The sequence below is a fragment of the Panthera leo genome, chromosome C1 (genome assembly GCF_018350215.1).
Source record: "Panthera leo isolate Ple1 chromosome C1, P.leo_Ple1_pat1.1, whole genome shotgun sequence".
Lineage (NCBI taxonomy): Eukaryota > Metazoa > Chordata > Mammalia > Carnivora > Felidae > Panthera > Panthera leo.
The window spans coordinates 23,409,900-23,434,934 of record NC_056686.1 but is presented as its reverse complement, the minus strand read 5'-3'; the positions used below and the strand labels follow the sequence as shown (position 1 = coordinate 23,434,934).

At 53.1% G+C, this 25,035-nt stretch overlaps 1 protein-coding gene across 1 annotated transcript in view; it reads left to right on the top strand.

The window, feature by feature from the left end:
- NKAIN1 (sodium/potassium transporting ATPase interacting 1) overlaps positions 1-19,211 on the top strand; it is a 39,535-nt gene extending 20,324 nt beyond the window's left edge. Inside the window, exons 2-7 of the mRNA XM_042951471.1 lie at positions 14,192-14,329; positions 15,755-15,835; positions 17,254-17,451; positions 18,122-18,182; positions 18,813-18,894; positions 19,045-19,211. Coding sequence (XP_042807405.1) covers positions 14,192-14,329; positions 15,755-15,835; positions 17,254-17,451; positions 18,122-18,182; positions 18,813-18,894; positions 19,045-19,054 — 570 coding nt within the window. The 3' untranslated portion in view covers positions 19,055-19,211. The remainder of the gene's footprint in view (positions 1-14,191; positions 14,330-15,754; positions 15,836-17,253; positions 17,452-18,121; positions 18,183-18,812; positions 18,895-19,044) is intronic.
- Positions 19,212-25,035: the final 5,824 nt, after the last annotated feature.

The following is a 25,035-nucleotide window of genomic DNA, read 5'->3' as shown; positions in this document are numbered from 1 at the left end:
GGAGGGGCAGAGAGAGGGAGACACAGAATCCGAAGCAGGCTCCAGGTTCTGAGCTGTCAGCACAGAGTCTGACGTGGGGCTCGAACCCACGAACCGCGAGATCATGACCTGAGCCGAAGTCGGATGCTTAACTGGCTGAGCCACCCAGGTGCTCCCCTCTTTTTTCTTTTAAGAATTCTTTATATATTCTGGATTCTAGACCTTTATCACATCTCTGATCTGCAAATATTTTCTTCCATTCTGTGTGGGTTGGCTTTCACTTTCTTGATGGTGTCCTTTGAGGTTCAAATGGTCTTGATTTTGATGACATCCAGCGTATCTGGTTTTTCTTTGGCTACTTGTGCTTTTGGTGTCATATTATCACATGCCTATTCCGAGGTCACACGTATGGCTCCTCCTAAGAGTGTCATAGTTTCAGCCCTTAACATTTAGGTCTGTGATCCACTTTGAGTTAGTTTTTGCATCTGGTGTGAGGTAGGGGTCCAACTTCATTCTTCTGCACGCAGATATCCAGGTGTCCCAGCACCCTTTGTTGAAGAGACTACGCTTTCTCCATTGAATGGTCTTGGCACCCTTGTTGAAAATCAATCAAAGGCATGGGTTTGTTTTCGGACTCTCAATTCCATTCCATCTCAACCTGTCAGCCTAACCTTACGTGAATACCACACCGTCTTGATTACTGTAATGTTACTGTAAGGTTTGAGATCAAGAAGTCTCACCCTCCAACGTTCTTCTTTTTTGAGATGATTTGACTATTCTAGGTCCCTTGAGCGTTCCTCTGAATTTTAGGACCAGCTTCTCTATTTCTGCAAAAACAAGTCGTTGGAATTTTGACAGAGACTGCATTGACTCTAGCTCACTTTGGGAATATCATCGCCCTGACAGAGCTAGATGTGAATCCTGCCCCCACCACTCCCACACCCTCCCTGGGCCTCTGTTTTTACACATGGAAAAGGACAGCTCTCAAGCGTTGGGAGGAAGACGCGAAACGCGCGGACATGAGGCAGTGTGTGCAGGGTGGGCTCCGTGCACGTCCCCGCGGGGAAGTCCCTGCTCTCTTCTCTGGGTTGTGCCGAACTGACAGTTGACAGGGCGGGCCCAGTGCAAGGTCAGTGTTCGTGGATGCTTGGGGGGTGCAAGAGAAGCCAGGCGGAGAAGGGGCCAGGCTGGGTCAGGCAGCTGCTGGACTGGATGGGGTGGGTCGGGGAGAGGGCGCTACCTGGGGCGTGCACACCAGGACAACTGTGGTCTCTTCCACAGCACTTGAGTCCTCTGAGCCTGTAGGGGACCCAGGTCCAAAGTCTTCACTATGGGTGACTCGTTGCAACTGACGTGGCTTTACCCGTGAGTACGGGCCAGGCAATGTTCTGAACGTTTTACACATATTCCCTCACTGAGGCCTCACGACAATCCCATGAAATAGGCACTGTTATCATTATCCCCGTTTTATAGACGGAGAAGTTAAAGCACAGAGAGGTTAGGTTAAGTGAGTCGCTGAAAGTCACACAGCTAATAATCAGGGTAAAGGTAGGATTCAAACCCAGGCAGTCTGGCTCCTAGGCCACACTTTTAACCACGACACCGTACAGCTACTCAGGAAACGAGCAACAGGAATCTGACCTTGGTATGAAATCAAGAACTTCATTATCCTAATAATGACGATGGGGACACGGTACTTTACAATTTAAAAAGCACGTTATGGTATATAAACTGCTTTCCTGGTTGTGATCTCACTTGGTCCACCAATTTCTCTGTAAGACAGGACATCATTATCCCCTATTTGCCAAGGAGAAATTAAGATCCAGAGAGGGAAAGTGACTTGTCCAATCAAGGAGAATTTATTGAGCACTTACTATATGCAAACTTCTTTACTCCCATTCTCATCGAGTCGGCCACAACCCCAGGAGGTCGGTATCAGTGGTAGCTGTGTTCCCATTTTACCGATGAGGAAACTGAGGCTCCAGGAAATGACTTTCCCGGGTCCTACAAGCCTGTAAGTGAGAGCTAGGACCCCATCCCAAGTCTGCCTGACTCTGGAGCTTGAGCTGATAACTACGGGGCTCTGGCCTCCTCTAATGCTGTGACTCCTGATTGTTTGGGTCAACCTTCTGGTCTCTTCCGCCTCACCTCCAGCCTTATAGCTCCTGCTGTCCTCAGTGCCTCCTTAATTCTCCCTGCCTAAGTGCCTGCTCCCTTAAAGGTGCTTTCCGCCGCGAGTTTTTTGGCTTAATTATACGGTGCCGTTCGTTGTACTTAATGGAGATCTGATTAATCACCTTTTTATTTATCCAGAAGTCCATTGATCTGCAGCCAGCATCTTCTGGGTGAGTGTGTTTTTTGCTGGATTTGCTCCGCCCGGGTTGTCGTCCCCTCCATCCTATCTGAAGTGTTTTCTAAAGAGGACGCCCTCCTCCCAGGCTTTCACTGCCCACTCCAGAGCCTGCTGTGGGTCTTGGTAGTTGAGGCATGGGGCAGGTGCGGAGCCTGCTTGGGATTCTGTGTCTCCCTCTCTCTGCCCCTCCCCCCACTCACCCTCTGTCTCTCTTTCAAAGTAAACATTAAAAAAAAAAATAGTCAACACTTATGGAACGCTTACTACGTCAGACACTTGACGTACGTTGTCTTACTGAATTTTCACGGTAGTTCCAGCAAGTGTGGGGGCTGTTCTCCCCATTTTACAGACGGGGAGACTGAGGCTCGTATGGAAGACAAACCCAAGCACGCCCTCTGCCCCACTGCGTCAAACTGCCTCTCGTGGTTTTCCAAAGAGGGCACCGAAGTGGATGGTGCTGGGGGCCGGAGCCAAGTCAGATGCCCCCTGCTCCTGGGCTGTGAACGGGCACGAGGGCAAAGCCCAGAGGAGGTGGTGTTGAGGAAAGGCCGAAGCTGGTAGCTGCCAGCTTCTAGTCCTTTTGCTGCCAGACCCCAGAAGTTAGGGCGGGATGGCCTGGTGGCAGGCAGGTGGCATAGGACCCACCAGATCCAAGGGGCAGCTCTCCTGGGGTCCTGTGGGCTTTTCTGGAACTGTAAGAGGGGCCTGCCCCACTGGCACAAAGTAAGGAGCTCCAGGAGTGGAGATTAGCGCTTGAAGGGGGTGGGGTGGGGCCTGGAAGACCCTCACTGCTGCGAAGTAGGCATCCTGGTCCCCGGTCCACGGAAGAGGGGACGTGGTCAGAGTCACTGTCCTGAAGGCCCTTCTCTGCACGCCCAGTGGCCTCCCCCTGGGGTGCCTGTAGGCTGGACCAGATTGTGGATGAAGAGATAGGCCCCGTGACTTGGAGGGACCCTTTGATTTCAGACTGACCTTGGCATAACCCTGGGCTTCTAGGCTGGGTTTATGCAAATTAATGTAGATGTATGCTAATTAGACCACTACCGGGCCTGTTCTAATGGAGCTGCCAGCTCAGAGATGTAGCGGGGATGAATTTGCCCAGAAGGGGTCTGAGGAGTCCCCCAGCTGGGAAGGGTCAGCTGTCGCTGGGATGAGGGGATGGGGTTGCCATGGAGACAGAGGCCAAGCCCCAGCGACTGCCTCCTGCAGGGACCGAGGCTGGCCTCAGCCAGCCCTCTGAGACAGTCCTGGGCCTCCCTTAAGCTCCAGGCTGGTCTCTGAGGGCTAATTACGCACAAGCCAGTGGCCAGCTGCTCCCTCGCTCCCCCAGGCCCAGCTGAGGTCCAGGGCTGGGCCACAGCAGGAGGGCATAAGGATAGACAGATGGCAGTCTTGGAGCCTGGGGGGCTGGGGGAGCTGGCCTTAGGAGGAGGGAGCAGGACTGAGGGCGGGAGATTACTCCATCAAGGCTATAAGGGGTGAGATCCCCATCTGCCAGGGCATGCAAGCAGGCTTGGCAGCCCGGTCTCAGCCATGTGGTAGGGAAGAGTGAGGGTTGGGACCCCAACAGACTGGCTGCAGGCTCAGCTCTTCTGTGTGTCCTTGGGCAAGCCCCTTTACCTCTCTGGGCCACAGTTTCCTCATCCAGCAATGGGGGTAGGATTTAGAGACATGGGTTTGAGGGGTAATATACACTAGGCACTCAATAAATGATTGTACAATTCTGAAGCCCATTGAGAGTTGTTTTCTTCTATTTTCTAATGGGAAAGAACACCCCCCCTCCCCACCATCTTACCCCTCTTCTGCTTTCCGGGCTCTCTGGGCTCAGGCAGATGTTCTGGTGTCAGTGCTGAGGAGGGAACAGGCAGGACTGTCATCCCATGGGGACAAGATCTGGGTCCCCTTACTTCTCAGCTCTTAGCCCACAAAAGGCCCTGGAGAGCTGTTTGTAGAATGAATGAATGAACAGGTGTGAAATACTCAGCATAGTGTCTGGCATTAATAGGAGATTAATAAATGTTAGCTGTTACGTCACTGCCCGCTTTTGATCCAAGCCAGGCTCTGCCCGCCCCGCCTCAGATCTGCCCCTTCCTATGCCCCCGACCGTCTCTGGCGAGACATAGGGTGGGTGGGAAGAACAGTGAACGCACAGACAAGGACTCGAACCTGAACTCTACCACTTCCTGTCTGAGTGACTTTGGGAGACCCGGGACCACTCTGAGCCTCCACCTTTCGTATCCCGGAGGCTCCACAAGGGTTATGGGGAGCCCTTGTGCCTCGGCTGGCTGAACCCAAGCGGCGATCTTACCGGGGGCTGCCAGAACCAGCTTCTGGGGAAAAGGGGCCGTTAGGCCCTCAGCAGAGGTCGCAGGACCCCAAAGCCAGGCCCCCTGCCCATAGGCAGGCTGCAGCATCACCAGGCCCAGACAGTGGTTTGGAGCGACCGAGGCCCCCACTGTACAGACGAGAACACTGAGGCCCAGAGGAGGACACTTGCCCGGGGCCCCCCAGCACCTTCACATCAGAGAAGGAGACCTCAGATCGTCTGAGCCACTTCACTGCTTTTTCACACGAATCGACACTGAAAGATGTGTCTTTTTAACGTTGTTGAAAAGCATACCTTCGTTGTAAAAAATCCAAGATACAGAAGTATTTCTAAGTGAAAGTGTAAGGCTCCCCATCTCCCCAGTCCGACTCCCTAGAGGAAAGTTCTCATAACCATTTGTCGTGTGTGTCTCCTCAGCTCTTGATTCTGCATTTAGTCAAACACGTTTCGCGTCTTTTTATTTATTTTTATTTTTTGGCTTTGTCTCTCTTTTTATTTTTTATTTGTAATGTAAATGGAATCCTATTACTCTGCGGTTGTTGTGTTTTTGTTTTTTGTTTTCACTTACCGGTGACGACCTTGGCCATTTTCCATCAGGAATCAGACCAGGGCAGAGAGGCAGAAGGGCCGCAGGAGCCCCAGAAGAGACAGCGACAGGGAGCGCGCGCGTGTTTGTGTGTGTGTGTGTGTGTGTGTGTGTGTGTGTGTGTGTGTGTGTGTGTGTGTGTGTTGGGGGTAGGAAGGAGTCCCCACAGGTCGCTACACACAGCGGGCGGGGAACCTGGCAGAGAAGCTCCCATCATCAGCTCCCAGAGGACTATGGGATTTGTCTCCAGACTTGAGCTCCTGAGGAGGGTGCCACACCAGCTTGTTCATCACTGGGTACTCTGCACACAGCCTGGCACATTATAGGTGCTCAAGAAATATTTTTTCGGTGAACTGAGTCCCTGCCAGGCCTGTTTTTCCCTGACCCTGCCAAAGACTACCTGATCTCTGGGACCACTGCAGCCAGCGATGGAGGCAGAGCTCAGGGGGAGTGGGAAGTCCTTCCTCTCAGACAACGCACTGCAGCCAGTTGGCTCACCTCCCTAATGAGGGGGTTGGGCTGGTGGATCTCCAGGGGTCCTCCTGTCTGGCTTCAGTCCCACTCCCTCATTTCATGGATGAGGGCCTAAGTCGGGTTTAATTTTGTCAGCTGCCTCAGAAATCCATTGGGAAAAGGGGGGTTTGAGTTTGGGGCTGCAGCAAAGGCTGTTGCCGTATACAGAGCACCAACCGTGTGCCAGGCGCTGGGCCGAAAGCTTTCCATGCGCTTTGGGACATTTTCCCAGGCTCCGGCTCAGAGAGGGGGAGTAACTTGCCCAAGGTCGCACAGTGAAATCACTGGGGACAGAATCAGGTTTGCTGGTCCCCAAATGGGGAGCTCTTCCCACGTCAGCCTTCTGTGAACTAAAGTCAGTAACAGTACCGGGCTGGACCAAACCATTCTTCAAAAACTTCAGGGACCCCTCCCTCAGATGGTCTGACTTCTGTGTCCCCCGGCGACATGGCTGGAATTTTGGCCAGCAAAGTAGTTGACTTGCAGAATTGGCCGGCAAGGGCTTGGGCACGAGAGGCTTGTGATGGGTTCTGGGGCTGGAGCCCAGCCCCCTCTCCGCCCTCTCTTCCCCCAGCCTGCTTCCTGGGGGCTGGGGTGGGCCTATCCGCATCATTTATCCCTTGACCCCCACCCCCACCCCCCACCTGGTGTTGGGCTCCTGGGGTTGGCGTCTAGACAGACAAGAGCATCCTACTGAGAACAGAAGCAGCCCTGACCCGGGGCTGATGGTTCCCATGGCAACCGCATCCCCCTCAGCTGGCAGCTACCCGATAAATAAATAATCGGGTGGGGGTGGGGAGCTAAGGGCAGGGGGAGGGGCAGCAGGGGAGCCCCGTGGTGGCTTCACTTGGGAAAGGAGAGGGGCCGGTTAGGCTTGAGGCAGGCCGGGGGGCAGGCAGGGTGGGGAGGGCAGCTGGTAGTCTTGTAGAGGGCAGGAGGGAGACCAGGACCTGAAGTTGAGCTTTCTGGCTTTTGCAGCACATCATGGGACCCAAACACTGGAAATGGACCAGTTTGGGGCATAGTAAGTTCATTAAGTCCACGTTTGGGCATGTGAAGTTCATCCAATGAGTAGCCACTTATAAAGGGGCTGGAGGCCGAAACACAAGCAAGTAGCCCCTGGAGCTTGGGTGGGCGTGCGTTTGCTTGGACAAAAGGAGCATAAAGAGAGCCCAGGGAATGGCCTTGGGGTGTTCTGACATTTAGGGCCCTGGCTACACACCAGAATCAGGAGTGGCCAGGAAGGGTGGAGAACCAGCTTAACCTTGGCACTTGCCCCCGTGCCAGGCACAGCTCTCCCTGCCGGAAATGCAGCCGGGAGCACCTCAGGCAGAAATCCCTGCTCCCGTGGGGTTTACCTTCTAATGCAGGAGTCAGGCAGTAAAAGGGAGTGGGTAGTATGTTAGTGTGTGATAAGTGCCATGGGAAAAGGAAAGCAAGGGGGGAGGCAAGGGAGTTCTGCAGCAGAATATAATTTTAAATAATAGTAAAGAAAAGAAAAATGGGATGCCCGTCTGGTTCAGTTGCTAGAGCATGCACCTCTTGATCTCAGAGTTGTGAGTTTCAGGCCCCACGTTGGGCATCGTGTTCACAAATTAAACAAACAACTCCGAATCTCTTCACAACCGTATGAGAGAGGTGTTGTGAATTATACCCATTCCGCTGGAGAGGAAACCGAGGTGCAGCGAGGTTAAGTGACTTGGCCAGTGGTACCAGGATTCTGACCCAGCTCCTAACCACTGAACCACACTGCAGCGTGCAAGCGGGCAGAGGAACGAGTTATAGGGAGGACGTTGAGACCCTTAGTCTGGGCGTGAGAGCATTGAGATAGAGGAGGTGTAGCTGGAGGACCATGCGGGGCTTTTCTTTCGTTCGTTCGTTCATTCATTCATTTTTTTTAATTTTTTATTTATTTTTTTAACGTTTATTTTTGAGACAGAGAGAGACAGAGCATGAATGGGGGAGGGTCAGAGAGAGAGAGGGAGACACAGAATCTGAAACAGGCTCCAGGCTCTGAGCTGTAAGCACAGAGCCCGACATGGGGCTTGAACTCATGAACCGCGAGATCATGACCTGAGCCGAAGTCGGACGCTTAACCGACTGAGCCACCCAGGCGCCCCCATTCATTCATTTTTTTAATAGAAGTGGCTTGAATGTGTTTAGGACCCCATGGGAAGGATCCTGGGCAGAGGGAGAGGTTGAGGTTGAGTTTACAGGCAAGAAGAGGATGGTGTGAGCTCCCGAGAAGACAGGAGATGGGGTCCAGGGTGTAGGTGGAGGCACCGGGCGGAGGAGGGGGAGACAGAGGCCAGGTCCTCTGAGAGTGAGGCTGGGGTGGGGGTGGGGGCCCAGGAGGGTTGAGGACAGTAAGATCTGAGATAGTGGAGAAAGTGAGTTCCCTAGAGAGGCCCAGGTGGGTTGTGGGGCGGAGGGGGGGGTGCTCTCAAAGTTGATGATTACAGGGTCTGTCGATCTGTCATGCACCTTGTCTGCCTGGGGAGTGACATGCTCTATCAGCGCTTGGCTGCTTTGCAGGCAGTGAGAACACTGTTAATTGGGTTTTTGCAGGTGTGGGCCTTTCCTGACAGGTGCGATGGAAAGGCAGAGGGCATGGGAGTTTGGCTTACAGCCGAAGCTCATTCGGAAGTAAGGAAGCATCGTGCGGTCCCAGCAAGCCGAGCTGGGGTGTGAGTGAGGAAATGGAGAATGGAAGGGGTGGAGGGTGAGGGGCAGGGGACCTGATGCACTGGACCCAGGTCGTCACCGTCACCGTCCACAGGTGCTGGGAAGCAAGCTGGAGTGGTCCAGCAGGGGCTGTCGAATTGGTGACTTTGGAGGCGGGGCAGTTATGGTGATGCCACAGTCCACGTGGTGGCCGTGTAGGAGGAGAAATGGAGGGAAAGGTCACAGGAGAGGTGTTTGAGAGATGAGAAGTCACGGTGCTGGAGGGGGTGGTCCCTGATGTCCAAGGCAACTGGGGTGATGCAGGGATGAAACTCATTTTCAGGAAAAGGCAGGACCTGGAGGCCAGTGGATGACGAGGTCAGCAGTGGGGGGAGTGGTATAGCCCTAGGGCCTGAGCCCCGGGGGGCACAGGGTTTTCCAGTTCTGTAAGCAACTTAGGGACCCCAGAGGATCCTACCCCACCCTTGGGCCCAAGAAACATGGGATGTGAGAAGAGAAATGGTCACTGAGAAGAGCACAGAGAAACGGCATCCTTGGGTGCAAAACATAGGGGAGGGGGGACCCCTCAGGGAAGGAGCTGAGCCTTTAGGGGCACAGGCTGGTTTGGGAGGACTTCTGAAAGGGGTGGGGGAGGGCTGGGTCAGGGGGAGCAGCACAGGGCCTTGAGGGGATGAGGGTAGAGAGGATTGAGGGGCAGGCATGCGGGTCTTGACCGATGCAGACGGGATCTGGTGACCCGTTCTCATCTGTCACTCTGGGATGGTCAGGGCTCTCGTCCTGGTTTGGGGTCCTGTGTGGCTGGGGAGTTGGCAGGCCCAGAGACCGCAGGGATTACCCCAAGCTCTGTGGGCTGCCCTGATGACAGAGTGACTGGACCAGATTTGTATTTTAGAAAAAGCACTCGAGGGGCGCCTGGGTGGCTCGGTCGATGAAGCTTCCAACCTCGGCTCAGGACATGATCTCGCGGTTTCTGAGTCAGAGCTCCGCGTCGGGCTCTGTGCTGACAGCTCAGAGCCTGGAGCCTGCTTTGGATTCTGTGTCTTCCTCTGTTTCTGCCCTTCCCCTGCTTGCGCTCTCTCTCTCTCTCTCTCTCTCTCTCCCTCTCCCTCCCTCCCTCCCTCAAAAATAAATAAACATTAAAAAAAGGAAAAAGGAAAAGCCCTCGATGGGGGGGGGGGGGGGTTGTGGCCAACCTCCCTTTGCTGGAGATCAGGGAGGAGGCTGCATCAGTTGCCAACAGGAGCTTCCGTCCTGGTTCTGGCCCACCTAGGAGAGACTCAAGACCTAGCTTATGGGCTGACCAGGTTAAAAAAAAAAAAAAAAAAAAAAAAAAAAGAGTCACTTTTTCCCTCAGTGCACGTGCACTTTAAACTTTTGCAAAACAAAACAAAACAAAAGGAAAAAAAAAAGAAACTTTTGCAAAGGAGGTGCTGTCGTCTCCACACTATCCCTCCCCTGAGAGTAAAAAGACACACCAAGGTCAGTTGCATTTACAGTCACTGCGGCCCTCAGATTATTGTTCTAAGCTGCTGCACCCAAAGGGGGAAGATAATTCTGTTTGCTCTTTATTTGTTAATTAGCCACATACCACAGCTGGACAAGCAGAAGTTCTGGAATATTTGACTTGGTTTTCTAATAAAAAATAATAAGTTTAGAATTGAGATTATTGGGGCCCCTGGGTGGCTCGGTCGCTTAAGCGTCCGACTTCGGCTCAGGTCATGATCTCACGGTCCGTGAGTTCGAGCCCCGCGTCGGGCTCTGTGCTGACAGCTCGGAGCCTGGAGCCTGCTTCGGATTCTGTGTCTCCCTCTCTCTCTGACCCTCCCCAATTCATGCGTGCGCACGCTCTCTCTCTCTCTCTCTCTGTGTCAAAAGTAAGTAAACATTAATTTAAAAAAATAAGAATAAATTAAAAAAAAGAAAGGTTCAGGGATGCCTGTGTGGTGAAGTCAGTTGAGTGTCAGACTTTGGCTCAGGTCATGATCTCACAGTTTGTGAGTTCGAGCCCTACATCGGGCTCGCTGCTGTCAGCACAGAGCCTGCTTCGGATCCTCGCTCCGCCTCTTTCTCGGCCCCTCCCCTGCTCACGCACCCTCTCTCAAAAATAAATACGCAGTAAAAATAAGGTTTCGAGGCGCCTGAATGGCTCAAGCGTCCAACTCGATGTCAGCTCGTGACCTCGTGGTTCGTGAGTTCAAGCCTCACGCTGGGCCCTGCGCTGACAACGTGGACCCTGCTTGGGATTCTCTCTCTCTCTCTCTCTCTCTCTCTCTCTCTCTCTCTCTCTCTCCTTCTCTCTGCCCCTCCCCCGTGCGTGCTCTCCCTCTCTCTCAAGATAAATATATTTTTTTACGTTTAAAAAAATTAAAAATATATATGTCCATGGATTCATTTTTTCCCAATGTTTCTTCATTTTCGAGAAAGAACGCATGAACAGGGGTGGGGCAGAGAGAGGGGGGCACAGAGGATCCGAAGAGGGCTCTGCGCTGACAGCTCAGAGCCTGGAGCCTGCTTCAGCTGCTTTCAGCCAGCTCCCTTTCTCTGCCTCTCTTTCTTTCTTTCTTTCTCTCTCACTCTCAAAATAAATGTTAAAAAATTAAAAGGAAGGAAGGAAGGAAGGAAGGAAGGGAGGGAGGAAAAGGGAAATGAAGGCGGGACTTAAACCATTGTTTCAGCCACTTGGGGGCAGGAGCTGGCTGCGGATAAAGGCTTGTGCCAGCTCCCAGGAAACCTTCGGTGCCCAACTAAGAAGCTTCCACTGTTGAGTCTTCTCCTAATTAGCCACCATTGATTAAGTCTAGTTGTCTGTTAGTTTATGTGATGTCTCCATATCCTCACAACTTCTCAAGGGAAGGATTGTCTTCCCCATTTATAGTTGAAGAAATAGGCTCCGAGAGGGAAAGTAACTTGCCCCATGTCGCACAGAGCTGCAGTTTCAACCCAAGTTTTAGAGACTCCAAAGCTTTTTGTGGTAACTGTCCCACTGCTTACTTTGTCATCGAGGTCCCCAAGAACCAAAAGAGGGCTTTGAGCAAGTGCCAGGGTCAGGGCAGGGTGATGTCCTGTTTTAGGTAGGCATACCCAGGCAAGATGTCTCCCCAGCTACACGATGAGCCTGGGCAAGTCTGTCTCAGCCACCTCCTCTGTCCTCTGATGGCATCCTCCTTGCCAGGACCAGATGCCAACAGAGCTGAGAGCCTCAGGGGAACCCCAAACCACCAGGGCTCTCCCAGGCCCGGCAGAGTCAGGGTGGAAAGGAGAAAAACGGAAATGAGGGAGGATCTTTTGGGAGCAGGGGGAGCAATCTGGGGAGTTTCTCTCCCAAGGTCAGCAGACCGTTGGGGTCAAAACCAGAAGGGCCCTTAGAGGTCATGTAGTCCAGTGGCCTCTTATGTATGGAGGAAGGAGCTTGAGACCCAGTGGGGAAGGTGGCCCGCCCAAATTCACCCAGGAGTCTGTCATACTGTCAACCTCTTAACTCCCAGGCCAGTGGCAACAGGGCAAAGTGAGGGACTTTGATGGGACAGGTGGCAGAGAAAAGCAGAATGGCTGCCTGGCTCTGCCACCTACCTGCTGTGTTACCTTGGGCAAGTCACTTCCCTTCTCTGAGCCTCGTGGTCTCTTTCTTCAGAATGAGATAATGGTCTCAGCCGTGCCTTTCTGCCAAGGAGTATCCATGAGAGGTGCACTTGGAAAGCTCTTTCCAATCTGCAGGGCCCCGGGAGAGGAGTCACCAACAAGAGGCAGGCTGCCGCCAGGTGGGCGGGTGCCAGGGTTGGGCCCGCGGCTTCCTGGGTTTCTGCCCAAGCCCTGCCATCTGTGCGGTAGCGTCAGCCCCACCTCCTCCTGCCTCCCTGCCAGGAGAAAGGCTTCTAGGATCTTCTCAATCAGAACCCTCCCTGTCCCTTCCCAGCCAGATCCCCTCCGCTCCCCTTCTCTTTTAGGTCAGGACTTTCGGTTGCAAGGGACAGAAATCGCAAGTGCAAGGAGGGAGAATTAGTTTTCAGCGATGGCTAGATCCTGAGACCGGAAATGACGTTACCAGGACACTCACCTCGCTTGTCCACTCTGCTTCCCTCTCTGCCCCTTAGCTTTGGGCTGCTTCCTCAAGCAGGCTGTCCCTGTGAGATGGCAAAGACAGCCACCAACAGCTCTGGGTGACACTATGCCCGTTCAGATACCCTGGCAGATAGAGGGTATCTCTGTCCCAATTACTCCAGCAACCATCCACAGTGACCGCCAGGGGCAGGCACGGGGACGAGTGTCCATCCCTGCACAGATCCCCATGTGCCGATTATTTGGTCAGGACTGGGTCCTGAGCCTTCCGCTGAAATTAGAGATGGGCTCAGCCCCACCCAAACCACATGAACTAAGGGTCTGGACGGTGGTTCCCAAAACAAAAGAGATGGTTTCTATTACCAGAAAAAGAGGTATTGGGCAATCAATAACAATGGATTTCCCTGGCACCTTTGTTCTTCTTCTCTTTTTGTTTGTTTATTTATTTTGAGAGAGCGTAAGCAAGAACAACTGGGGGAGGAACAGAGAGGGAGAGAGATAATCCCAATCAGTGCAGAGCCTGATGCTGGGCTTGAACTCATGAACTGTGAGATCATGACCTGAGCTGAAATCAAGAGTCCGACACTTAACCTCATGAGCCACCCAGGCACGCCGGCACCTTTGTTCTTAAGTATAGCAGCTGCAAGGTTGAACCAGGGCTACTGGGAAAGGGAGTGCTGATGGGGTCCTATATATCAGTTAACTTCTGCTGGGTAACAAATCATTCCATGACAGCAGTGTAAAACAACCATTTTATTGAGCTCTTGATTCTGCGGATCACCTGGGAGATTTTTCTGGTCTAGGTACGTGTCTTAGGTCAGTTGCTGGGTTGGTTAGCGGAATGATCTAAATGGCCTCACGCGTCTGAAGGTTGATTGGCTGTCAACTAGGGCGCCTTGGTTCTCCTCTCAGGCTCCGGCTGGGCACCCGGGCTCTTTCTCGTGGTGTTCTCTGTGTTACACGTGTAGCAAGTGGGCAAACTCCAATGCACAAGCATTTTGGGGGTCTTCAACTTGCATTGGGCTTGCTAAAGTCCCACTGGGCAAAGCGAGTCACATAACCATGCAGAGTTAGTGTGGGACGGCATTGTCGAAGAGCATGGAAACATGGAGAGGAAAAACTTGAGGTCAATTTTGCAACCCATTACAGCTCCCTGGGGGAAGGAGAGTGAAAAAAAAAAAAAAAAAAAAATCCCTTTCTCTGCATCCCATGGATCCCACGGGCCAGGGCAACCTCCAGACAGGAGTCCTTGGAAGAAGGGGCTTCAGGACTTCTAGCCCTTCAGGGCTATGGCTCAGCCCTTGGCCAGAGCTGGGAGGGCGGGGAGCAGTCTGGATCCTGACTCCACCTGCTCAGAGCCCCACATGGGGCAGGGGCAGGTACTAGTGGGCAGAGCCTCTTGGCTCTGAAGGTGTTCTGAACTGTGGTTCCCTTCTCCCGTTCGCTCTCCCCGAAGTGATGATCAGGGCTCAGTCTCAGCCGGCCCCCACAGCCTTGCCCTCACTCCCCCCGTATCCCTGTGGTCTTGCAGAGTTAGGATGATGCTGAGACTCGTGTACAGTCAGGCCGTGGTGCCCCATCACCACGGTAGGTGGCGTCACCCGCTCCACAAGGTCAAGGAGGAATCCCTTCCCTTCCCTTTAGTCCCTGGCCTTCCCTTGTCCCTGTGGCCTCAGCCTGCTCTTTCCCACAGGTGGCTGCACTGGAGAGGCAGATCTTTGACTTCCTGGGCTATCAGTGGGCTCCTATCTTAGCCAACTTCCTGCACATCATGGCCGTCATCCTGGGCATCTTCGGCACCGTGCAGTACCGCTCCCGGTACCTCATTCTGGTATGGCTCACTTGCCCCTCCCCTCCCCTCCCCCTCCCCCACGCTGGCTCCTCCAGCCAGAACTGCCCCCTACCCTGGACACCCAGACCCCTGCTCTGTCTTAGCTCCAGCCCGGCTGCTGGTGCGGATGCCCAAATACCAATGCTTCTTTGCTCAGCAGAGAGACAAGAGCGGTATTCTCCCTGAAGAATTTCCTAGGGAAAAATCCAGGTATTAACAAGATACATCATTTTAGGGAGTGCCTACCATCCGCCAAGCACAGTGCTGAGAGTTGCGCACGTTTTGCTTACCTTTACAACAGCCCTGCAAGGTATGGCTTACCATCGCCGTTTCCCAGATGAGGAAATGAGGCTCAGAAAGGTTATGAGGCTTCCTAAGGCCACGCAGCTAATCAGTGGCAGGATTAGAGAGCAGTCAGGTCCGGAGTGAACGCTCTTGACACATCTTCACGCTGCCTCCGGAAGCCAGTGGAGGGACAGACTTCATCTGGTTTAGTTCCTCAGGTAGCTTTAGGAAGACCTGCCCTTTGCTGTTCATGAGGAATATGGTCTCGAGCGGCTAGTGTGGCTTGAGGTCAGTGTCCCCTGTGCTCCGATCCCAGGCGTGGATTGTGTTGTGTCCCTGGCTCCCTCCTCCTGCTTCCTCTTTCCAAGCCCTGGTCCTTGATGGTCTCTGTTAAACCCCTGCTTTCAGCTAGGCTCACCCTTCTCCCCTGCTCTTCCTCAGTGGCCCATTCACACGCCTCTTTTGAGGGAAAAGGCTTTTCAGTAGGTTTATTACATAAAATGCTAGCCACTTGTGATAACAGTGCCATGCAACGCCATGCTCCCGCCAGAGCCCCCTCCGGCTCATTCTTGGGCTTCTCCCGCCTCCCACGGGCTGAGCTCCCGGAAGCCAGGTGAACAGGGCCCTCCCAAAGCTCTGTGTCACCTGGGATGGGAGGCTCCTTCTCTCTGGCTCTCAGGAAAGCCCCAGGTACCACTCTAAGCATCACTGTCTGCTGTGTGGTGGCACGGAAATTGCAGGCATGGGACTTGGGTGGAAATATCTAGATCCTCTCCAGTGCTCCAGAGCCAGGCTGTGGCTGCTGTTCTCTGCAGAATGCATCGGATTAGCTGCCCGAGGACTGGAGTTTGAGTGGCAGCCCTATCTCTTCCTCGCTGTGTGATCTCGGAAACCTTAAACCTCCTCTCTAGGGCTTACGTGAGTTATCTTTAAAGAAAGGATGGCGCCTTCCATGCAGGGCTGTTGTTGTAGGAACCGGACGGATATAAAAATGACTTGTAAACTATAAAGTGCCGCCTAAGTGGGGTGTCATCATTTCCCCCTGCAAAGGTCCCCTCAGTCCCTGAGCTCTGTCTGCATTGACATGCCCTGTCCCCACTTTCCCAGGCCCCACCCTGATCCCACCTCTCCTCTCCCCAGTATGCAGCCTGGCTGGTGCTCTGGGTTGGCTGGAATGCATTTATCATCTGCTTCTACCTGGAGGTCGGACAGCTGTCCCAGGTAAGCCTCGGGCCTGGCAGTGCTAGAGGGCAGAGCCGGACCTTTCCTGTCCCCTACCCAAAGGCTCCAAGTTAGGTGTGGGTCTGGGACATCGTCTTTTGAAGAGACTTCCCTCTACACATTCGAATAATCTGCTCTGCAAACCCTACCCCCACATTTTTGTTTGGCCGCCCCTGCACCTGCCAGAAACGAATGATGGAGCAGACAACGCTGAAGGGCCATCTGCATGAAGATGGCCTGGGGTCACAGGTGATTCCAAGCTTAGTAGAAACCAGCCTCACGTCGTGGCCCTAAAAACTGCTCTCAGGCCCCACAGGTGTTTGGTGCAAGGGAGATGAAAATGCCATGCACTTTGTACGGCTAAGGCCACAAAGATTTGGGTCCAGTTCTCTTTTTTTTTTTTTTCCCCCAAGATTTCATTTTTAAGTAATCTCCACACCCAACCTGGGGCTTGAACCCCCGACCCCAAGATCAGGTCAGATGTTCCACCGACGGAGCCAGCAAGGCACCCCGATTTGAGTCCCGTTCTGATCAATATTTTCAAAAGAGAAAGAGGGTAGACTTCGGGGACAATCGAGTGGCCCAGGGCTCGTGCGGAACCACTGAAGAAAGTGGAAGTTCTTGGCTTGTAGAAGAGCAAGCCCAGAGGGCACAACTTCTAATTTTAGACAAAAAGAAGGCAAAATACATGAATGGGAACATTGGCTTTGTAGTTCTGCTGGATTTAAATCCCAGCTCCAACATTTCCAAGTGATGTGACCCTGGGCAAGTGGTTTACCTTCTGAGCTTCAGTTTCCCTGTCTCATGAGTGCAGATAATTCCTTCATGTGGTTGCGGAAGGGATGGAATGAGATGACACATCTCAGTGCTTGGCACCTGGTCAGCACTCGGTGAATGTCTGTTAACAGGCTGCACGAGTGACTGGATGGGTAAACACATAGACACCGTGGGTGAGAACTTTGGATCTAAGCCAGGCCCTTCTCCATTTCAGATGGGCAGACCAAGAACTAAAGAGAGGAAACGTTTGCCCAGGGTCACACAGAGAGAGCAGTGGAGAGGCTGCATGGGCCATGAAGGGGTCTGTGTTGAGAATTCCGCTCAGGGCTGGAAAATTGGACTCAGTCACTGTTAATGTCCCTTCCATCCCTGAAATTTTGGGGCTTTCTGTGGGTCAGCACCAGCCCTTTCGGTCTCTGAGGGAAGTGTGAGACCTGCATAGTCATCAAGCGCCACCTACTGGCCAAATAGAGACTTGTGGAAACAGATCCCCTTCCAGACCCTTGAAGTCAAGTCAGGAGAGGAGGCTGCTTCAACAGTCCAAGTGTGAAGTAGGCTTTATATAAAGTTCCCTGCTGCCTGGGGAAGATTCCCGCCACCTCGTGGCCCCAGCTCAGTATCCTAGGCCCCTCTGCCCCCAGGACCGGGACTTCATCATGACCTTCAACACGTCCCTGCACCGCTCCTGGTGGATGGAGAATGGGCCAGGCTGCCTAGTGACACCTGTCCTGAACTCCCGCCTGGCCCTGGAAGACCACCATGTCATCTCTGTCACCGGCTGCCTGCTTGACTATCCCTACATCGAAGCACTCAGCAGTGCTCTGCAGATCTTCCTGGCTGTGAGTCCTCCTGTCCCCCTGAGCCACACACTCCCGGAGGTGGAGTCTACCCTAACCCCTTTGTTTAGCTCTAGTTCAGAAGGGAAGAACCTAGATCTCCCAGCCTTCTTGTGCTTCTGTCTGGCTCTGTCTCCTTATCTTGTATCTTCTCCCTTCACCCCTGCCCCAGCCTGGCGTGAGCAGGTTTAATGACTAGGATGAGTCATCAGACTGTAAGTCAACCCGATCTCCAGTGTATCTGCTGTGTGACCTTGGACAAGTCACTTGCCCTCTCTAAACTTGTTTGCTTATTCACAGAATGGAATGACCACATCAAGTGCATAAGAGTTGTGAGAGTGGATCCAAGACAGTTCTGGTTCCTAGTCTTGCCCTCCACACTCCACATGCCCAAAGTCACATACTCCTCTTTCTTCTAAACAAGTCAGTAAAGTATTGCCCAGGTCCAGCTGGGGAAACTGAGGCTCAAAGAGGTAAAATAATTACTTGTCCAAAGTCCACTCGCAGAATGGAGAATGGAACCAACTATGTTTGACAGTAAGGCCCAGTCATTTAACTGGAAGTTGTTATGGGTTGGCCTTCATCTTCGCATACCGTGCCCCTCCAGTCGGACAAGGCCCAGCCAGGCAGAGGGTGGAGGAAGAGCTTCTGTCTTCTTTCCTTCCATCCCCAGCTGTTCGGCTTTGTGTTCGCCTGCTACGTGAGCAAAGTGTTCCTGGAGGAGGAGGACAGCTGTGAGTGGGGAGCCCCTAGGGAATGGGGAAGCCTGGCCGCACACCATCCTGTTCCTTCAGCACCCTGGACAGTGCCTCCAAGCTCCCTCCAGGGAGGTAGCCCTGGGTTGGCCAACTGGACCCTCTTGGTGGGGAAGAAAAGGCGGCAGGGGTAGTGGGGGTCTACGTAGCACATTTTGAGCTGTGACCTAGACATCCAGGTGCCCAGCCCATGGTTCCAGCGCCGCTCTCTACCCACCTCTCTTAGGTTCTGCCCCCCGGAGGAGCTCCATGAGGCTCACCCCTAACAAACACCGCCCATGCCCAGTCTCTGCTCCCATTAACCCACCACCACCACCACCACGCACGCACCTCCGTGGTCTTGCCCTCTTACGTGGCTCAAGCCCTGCTCCCTTAAAGGACGGCCTCGCCCCTCCAGGTTCTCTGTCCACTTGGGGCTTTGGCCACTCTGGCTGAGCTTCTCCATGTCCCATTCCCCATAGGTCCACCTATTGGGATCTGGCAGCAAAGCCTGGCCCTAAAACCCTGTATGGGATCTGGCTCTCAGATTCCTCCTTTTCAGGACCCACCCTCCCATAACTCGCACCCTAGGGGCCCATCCCTAACTATGAGCCACCTCCCCTTCCACAGTTGACTTCATCGGTGGCTTTGACTCCTACGGATACCAGGCGCCCCAGAAGACGTCGCATTTACAACTGCAGCCTCTGTACACGTGGGTCCTGGCGCCCAGTGGGGTGGGGTGGAGGGACCAGGGCGTGGCTGCTGGGGGACGAAGGGCAGGGAGGAGCGGGGAGGGCAGCCGGATCTGCCTGCCCCCATATTTTCGGGGTCCACTTCCCTAACCTGCCTTTGTTTTCTGCAGGTCGGGGTAGCCGCGCTCCCACCCGGGCGCCGCGTGCTTGCTGGCTAGACTGAAGCTGAGGCCACCAGGTCGGGCCCAAATGGCAGGCGCGCCCCCTGGCGGCTAGCGGACCGACTGCAGCCTGCACTGGCTGGGTCCGCCACGGACATGGACCTGGCCCTTCGCAGCCCGACTCCAAGGGTGGGGCGGGCCGGGCGGGGGAGGGGATCGCGGGGGTTTGTATTTTTTTTTTTTTTATCTCAGCCTTGGTGTGCGCTGGGGCCTCCCTCCCTTCTCCAGCCTCTTCTTTTTGAAACCCTTCACCCAACTTCCGGTCCCGTGTCCAGAGAGAAATGGCATTCACCTCATTTTACCACACTGGTTCACCAGCCTTGGGGAGAGTTACTGTGACCTAGAAGCAGGAGTCCTGGGTTCCAGTTGCAGCTCCGTCACTGACTCTCTGTGTGACATCTGGCAAGGCCCTGGCCCTCTCTGGGCCTCAGTTTCCCTCAAATAATTAAAATAATCTCTTAGCAGATGGAGCTCTTTCTAGCCTTTTCATTTGACTCTTAAGTCCCCAGGGCGAGGCTGGGATTATAATTCCCATTTTTCAGATATGGAAACTGAGGCCCAGATATGAAGCGTTTGCTTGAGGCCACACAGCTAGGCTTTGGGTGGAGGCAGGCCTTGAACACAGTGTACTTTCTGCAGTTTCAGGCTCCAGAACCCCGGGGTCTGGTCACTGAATTCCCTTTCTGAGCCCCCATCCATCTGGGACACTCTAGAACCCACATGATCTACACCACCTCTCTTGTAGCAATATACCTGTTCTGTTGGGAACCAGATGAACAGAGCCCAGAGCCCTGAATTCAGCCTGACCCACAGGGAAGCCCTCCTAGGCTCGGCCCCTGCCCACCCTTGGCAAACATTTCAAGCTCATTCCAGTAAGAGGGGAGGCCACACCTCAGTCACGCCACCCCCTTCCAGGTCCCTGAGGCCGGGTCTGCTGCAGCCATGATCCCTACCTCGTCAGCAACCCCACCGACCCCTGATGGTTCCATCCACCTTCCAGATGGAAGACCTGTGGTTCCGGAATAGAAGAGGGCTGGCCGGCGCGGCCCAGTCAACACTTTTCAAAGATCACCAGCGTCTGTGACCACTCCAGTGTCCAGGAGAAACCTCTAAGAAGCCCAGAAGGAGTTCTGAAGAGGCAGACTGGGGGAGTGGGTCGTGGTGTGGGGCCGGGAGGGCCAGCACCCTTGAGAGCAAACAGATGAGAGCTCATTCTCCCCACCTCCTTCCACAGACACCCCTGAGGACCTTGGTTCCTGTGTACGGGCCGGGAGTCCGAGGGCAGGAGGGTCAGGCCTCAGCTCCCAGTCTGTGATACCCTGGGTTAGGAAGGAGGGCAGGAGGCGTGGGGGACTTGGAGGGAAACACAGATGGCTCGTACACCTGAGCCCGTCCGTGGTGAACACTCCATCCTTGCTCTCCACCCTCTGATCTAGCATTCCCTACCGTCTGTGGCCAGAATATCCTGGGCTAGGACCCCACCCCACCATCCCATCTGTAGTGCTGTGTCAAGGAACCGGCCCCAGGAGTTCCTCTGGTTCCCCCAGGCACTGAGTCCCGGGTGGTCTGCCTAGGTAACTGTGCGTACAGCTCAAGAAGGGAGCAGTTCCCTTCAGACCTGACTGCTTCCCTGCCTCCAGCCCTCTCCTCCCACCCCCACACGCCCCGCCTCCTTTCTACTCCACGGGTTTAGCCACTGGTGCTTTGAAGCCTTTTGTTTTTATGAGATGGATTTTGCAAGGGGACCCAAGTTCTTTTCTCACTGGGACCTTGCAAGGCAGGGAGTGCTCCCCTGGTTTCTGTGCAGGTGGGTTGATTAAAGATGGTGATTGCTTCTCTATCTTTCTGTCCTCCTGCCCTGTGAGTGAGCAGGGTCCCTGCTTGAAGGTGAGCAGGGGCTGGGAGTCAATGTCATCGTCATTATCACTCCTGGGGCACCGGCCTGTGCTTCCGATTGGCTGCGTAGTTTTGAGAAGTCGCTCTCCCTCTCTTTCCTCATCCATAAAATGCAGAGGTGGGACTCAGTTGGTGGGTTCCCAACCCTGGCTTCGTGACCCCTGGGAGAGCTTTCTAGTTCTTTTTTTTTTTTTCATGAAGTACATTTTAAGTTTATGCTTCCAAATATCCTTTGCATCTCGACCCTGCCCTCTTCCTGACAATTCAGTTTCTGACTTAGGATGAGCTGACAGTGCTTTAGACACAGTTTCCTGGATCCTTTCTGGCAATACAGCCAGAATCCATATTTTTGAACTTTTACAATTTTATTTACTTTTGTGAATAGATCGTATGTATAGATGCTACAGAATTCAGAAAGTTCCGGGCGCTGATGTCCTTTTGCTTATTTTTCATATCTTTCCAAAGGTAGACCATTCGTTGTTAGCTTATGTAAATATATTTTCCCCTTTTCACGCAAATGGCAACATGCTCTCCTCAGTCTTCAGCTTCCTCCCGCTGCTTCTACTTAACTCTGAATCTTGGAGACCTTCCGCCCAATAATACACATGGGGCTGCCTCCCATTCTTCCGTGGCAGTCTGGTAGGATTAGGACTTGTTAAGATTCCCAGGTCATCTTGATGCGGCTAGAAGCTGAGAACGAGACGTACTACCCAAGATGCCCCAGGTTCACTACACAGACCTCTGTGGGCCACTCCTGGTCGTGGAGCTCAGGGGAAAACAAATCACAGACACCGCCTTCAAGGACTTTATGGTTTAGTGGGGCAGGACAGAATGGGCGGGGCAGAAGGGCGAATGCCGCTGGCAGGGGGTCAGGGCTGAGGACCGGGTGGGGTGAAAGGCAGTTGTTACTAAGAGGCTCAGGCGAGAGGCGACCTGAGTGTCCCGAACAGGGTCAGCAGCCTGAGCCAGATGTGGAGGGGGCAGAGCACATGGTGTCATGGGGAAGAAGAGCGAAGGACCACGTGCTTGGAGGAAGCCTCAGTTGTGCTCTCCGAGGTGATCGCCACGTTAGTGTCGTAAAACAATACAATTTATTATCTTATGGTTCTATAGAGGTTGGACATGAGTCTCACGGGTCAACTCAAGATGGCTGGAGGGTTGCATTTCTTTCTGGAGGCTCTGGGGGAGAATCCAAGTCCTTGCCATTTCCAGCTACTAGAGGCTACCTGCATTTCTTGGCTTGTGGCCCCTTCCTCCACCTTCACAGCCAGCAAGGTCCTGTCTCTCTCACCCTCCTTCCATCCTCAAATCTCCCTCCGCCAGGAAAGGCTTTCCACTTTGAAGGGCTCATGTCATCAGGTTGGGCCCAACCAGATTATCTCCCCCACCTCAAAGTCCCTTTTGCCAGTAACACGTTCACAGGTTCCAGGGATTAGAATGTAGGCACCCTTGGGGGCCATCATTCTGCCTTCCGGGGTAGGAGTTGAATCCAGGCTATAGCCACGCTGATGTCAAATCAGGGCATGTTAGCTGATGGGAAGTCCTGAAGGATTTTGAGCAGAAGCCACTCTTTTAGAGCTGTCCTTCCAGGAGAAGATATTTGCAAATGACATATCTGATAAAGGGGTAGTAACCAAAATATATAAAGAACTTTTAAACCTCAACACCCAAAAAAAAAACAACAAATCATCCAGTTTAAAAATGGGCAGGAGACGTGAATAGACATTTTTCCAAAAGAAGACATCCAGATGGCCCACAGACACATAAAAAGATGCTCGACGTCACTCATCAGGGAACTACAAATCGAAACCACAATGAGATACCGCCTCCCACCGGTCAGAATGGCTAAAATTACCAACACAGGAAACCAGGGTGTCGGTGAGGATGCGGAGAAAGGGGAACCCTCTTTCAGTATTGGTGGGAATGCATGCTGGTGCAGCCACTGTGCAAAACAGGACAGAAGTCCCTCAAAAATAGGATCACCCTACGATCCAGCAATGGCACTACTAGATATTTATCCAAAGGACACAAAAGTACTAATTCAAAGTTTTCAGTAGCGGTAACAACGATAGTCAAATTACGGAAAGAGCCCAAATGTCTGTTGGCTGATGAACGGATAAAGAAGATGGGGTGTGTTTATATATAAATGGAATACTCCTCAGCCATAAAAAAAAAAAAAAGAATGAAATCTTGCCATTTGCAATGACGTGGGTGGAGCTAGAGTGTATTCTGCCTGGCGACACGAGTCAAAGAAAGACAAGCACCATATGATTTCACTCACGTGGAATTTAAGAAACATTAGAGCTGCCCTTTAGCGAGAACTGGCAGGGCTGGAAGGCTGGAGTGGAGCAGGGAAGCGGGAAGCAGGGTTTTTTTGTCAGGAACCGACCTCGGGTTTCTCACAGCCCTGTGTGGATGTGTGTTCTCGGGGATACATATGTGGCCATGAGCTCTACGTGTAAACTTGGGAGGGCTAGTACAGTGGGGCAACGATCGCCATGAACTGCAGGAGTCAGGCTGTGCCTGGGTTCAAGTTCGTTACTCTGGAACCAGTCAAGCCGGTCTTTCTACCAAACCCGGTGAAGATCCCAGCTTCTGCCATTCCCCGCCCAGCAACCTCCACACATTAGAATAATCCAGGTAGGAGGGGCCATCTTCCAGTAACTGCTGAATCCCAAAGGTACCCAAGGCATTCTTTAAAACAAGAGGACACGAATTCCCCAAGGTACATTTGACAAGTGCAATAGTCTACTGGGATTTATAGACAACACTAGTGTTTTCTTTAATGCATTGGAATTGGATCTTGCAGTGTTTTTGTTTTTTAAGTTTATGTATTTATTTTGAGAGAGAGCATGAGCATGGGAGGGGCAGAGAGAGAGGAAGAGACAGAATCCCAAGCAGGTTCCACACTGTCAGCACAGAGCCCGATGTGAGCCTCAAACTCACAAACTGTGAGATCATGACCTAAGTTGAAATCAAGAGTTGGAAGCTTAACCGGCTGAGCCACCCAGGTGTCCCAAGACCTTGCAGTTTCTAAACATATTAGGAATGAGACAGGGCCGGACACCAAGGCCTCACTGCCTTACAGGACTCCCTAGTCCACAGGCTGCGGGCCCAGGACAGTGTTTCTCAAGTTTCCAGAGCATAAGAACCCCTTAACATCCAAATTCCTGATCCTGATCCAAAATGCACAGACCCAACAGCTCCTAGGCAGTGACAGGAATCTGCATTTTTTTTCAAGTGCCCCCTGTGCTCAAGGTTTGGGAAATCCTAGACCTGGGTGAAGAGACGTCCAGACATTTTTGAAGCTCCCCCTAACGCCAATGTCCTGGACGTCCCATCAAATTACGCCTGCCCGCTTCCTCACGTCAGAGCTGGACTTTAAGACTCCCCTGAGCTCAATTTCACTTGTTACCGACAATCAGCGTGCAGATGCGTGTGCGTGTGTGTTAATGGCTTAGTCATTTTAAAGGCTGCGCTCTACTCCTGAGTGTAAACGTTGACATAACTTCGCCACTAGGTTAGTGGGAGCAAAGGTAGGTCCGTGCCCGGCCTTCTCCCTCCCTCAGCCTCCGTCACGGTCACCTGGAGGACGTGAGGGGAGTTCCAAGTTGCCCCACTGCCACCTGAGCTGGGGGCCACACCCTCTTCCCCTCGAGCCTTCCCTGGAATCAGACGGGGCAGGCTCAGGCAAGCTGGAGCTGCAGAGAGAGCCCTGTGCCGGGCGTCCCGTACCTAAGTTCTAGTTCCTTCCCCTCCCCCGCATCCACCTGGGCCGCAGGGCAGCTCCTCCGCCTTTGGCCTCAGTGACTTCGTGGGGGAAATCAAAGGGCTGGACTTTGCACGATATTCCTGGGCTTCTTCAAACTGCTGACATTCTGGAACAGGGCTTATCCAACCTAACCCTACCCGGGACGCTTTTTTAAAATACACGATTCCTGGGCGCCACCTGCACACCAGGTTCAAGGGGACCTTGCATACTAATTCAAGGGGACCCAAGCATCTGAATTCATTCTTCAAATATTTATTCGGTACCTACAGTGT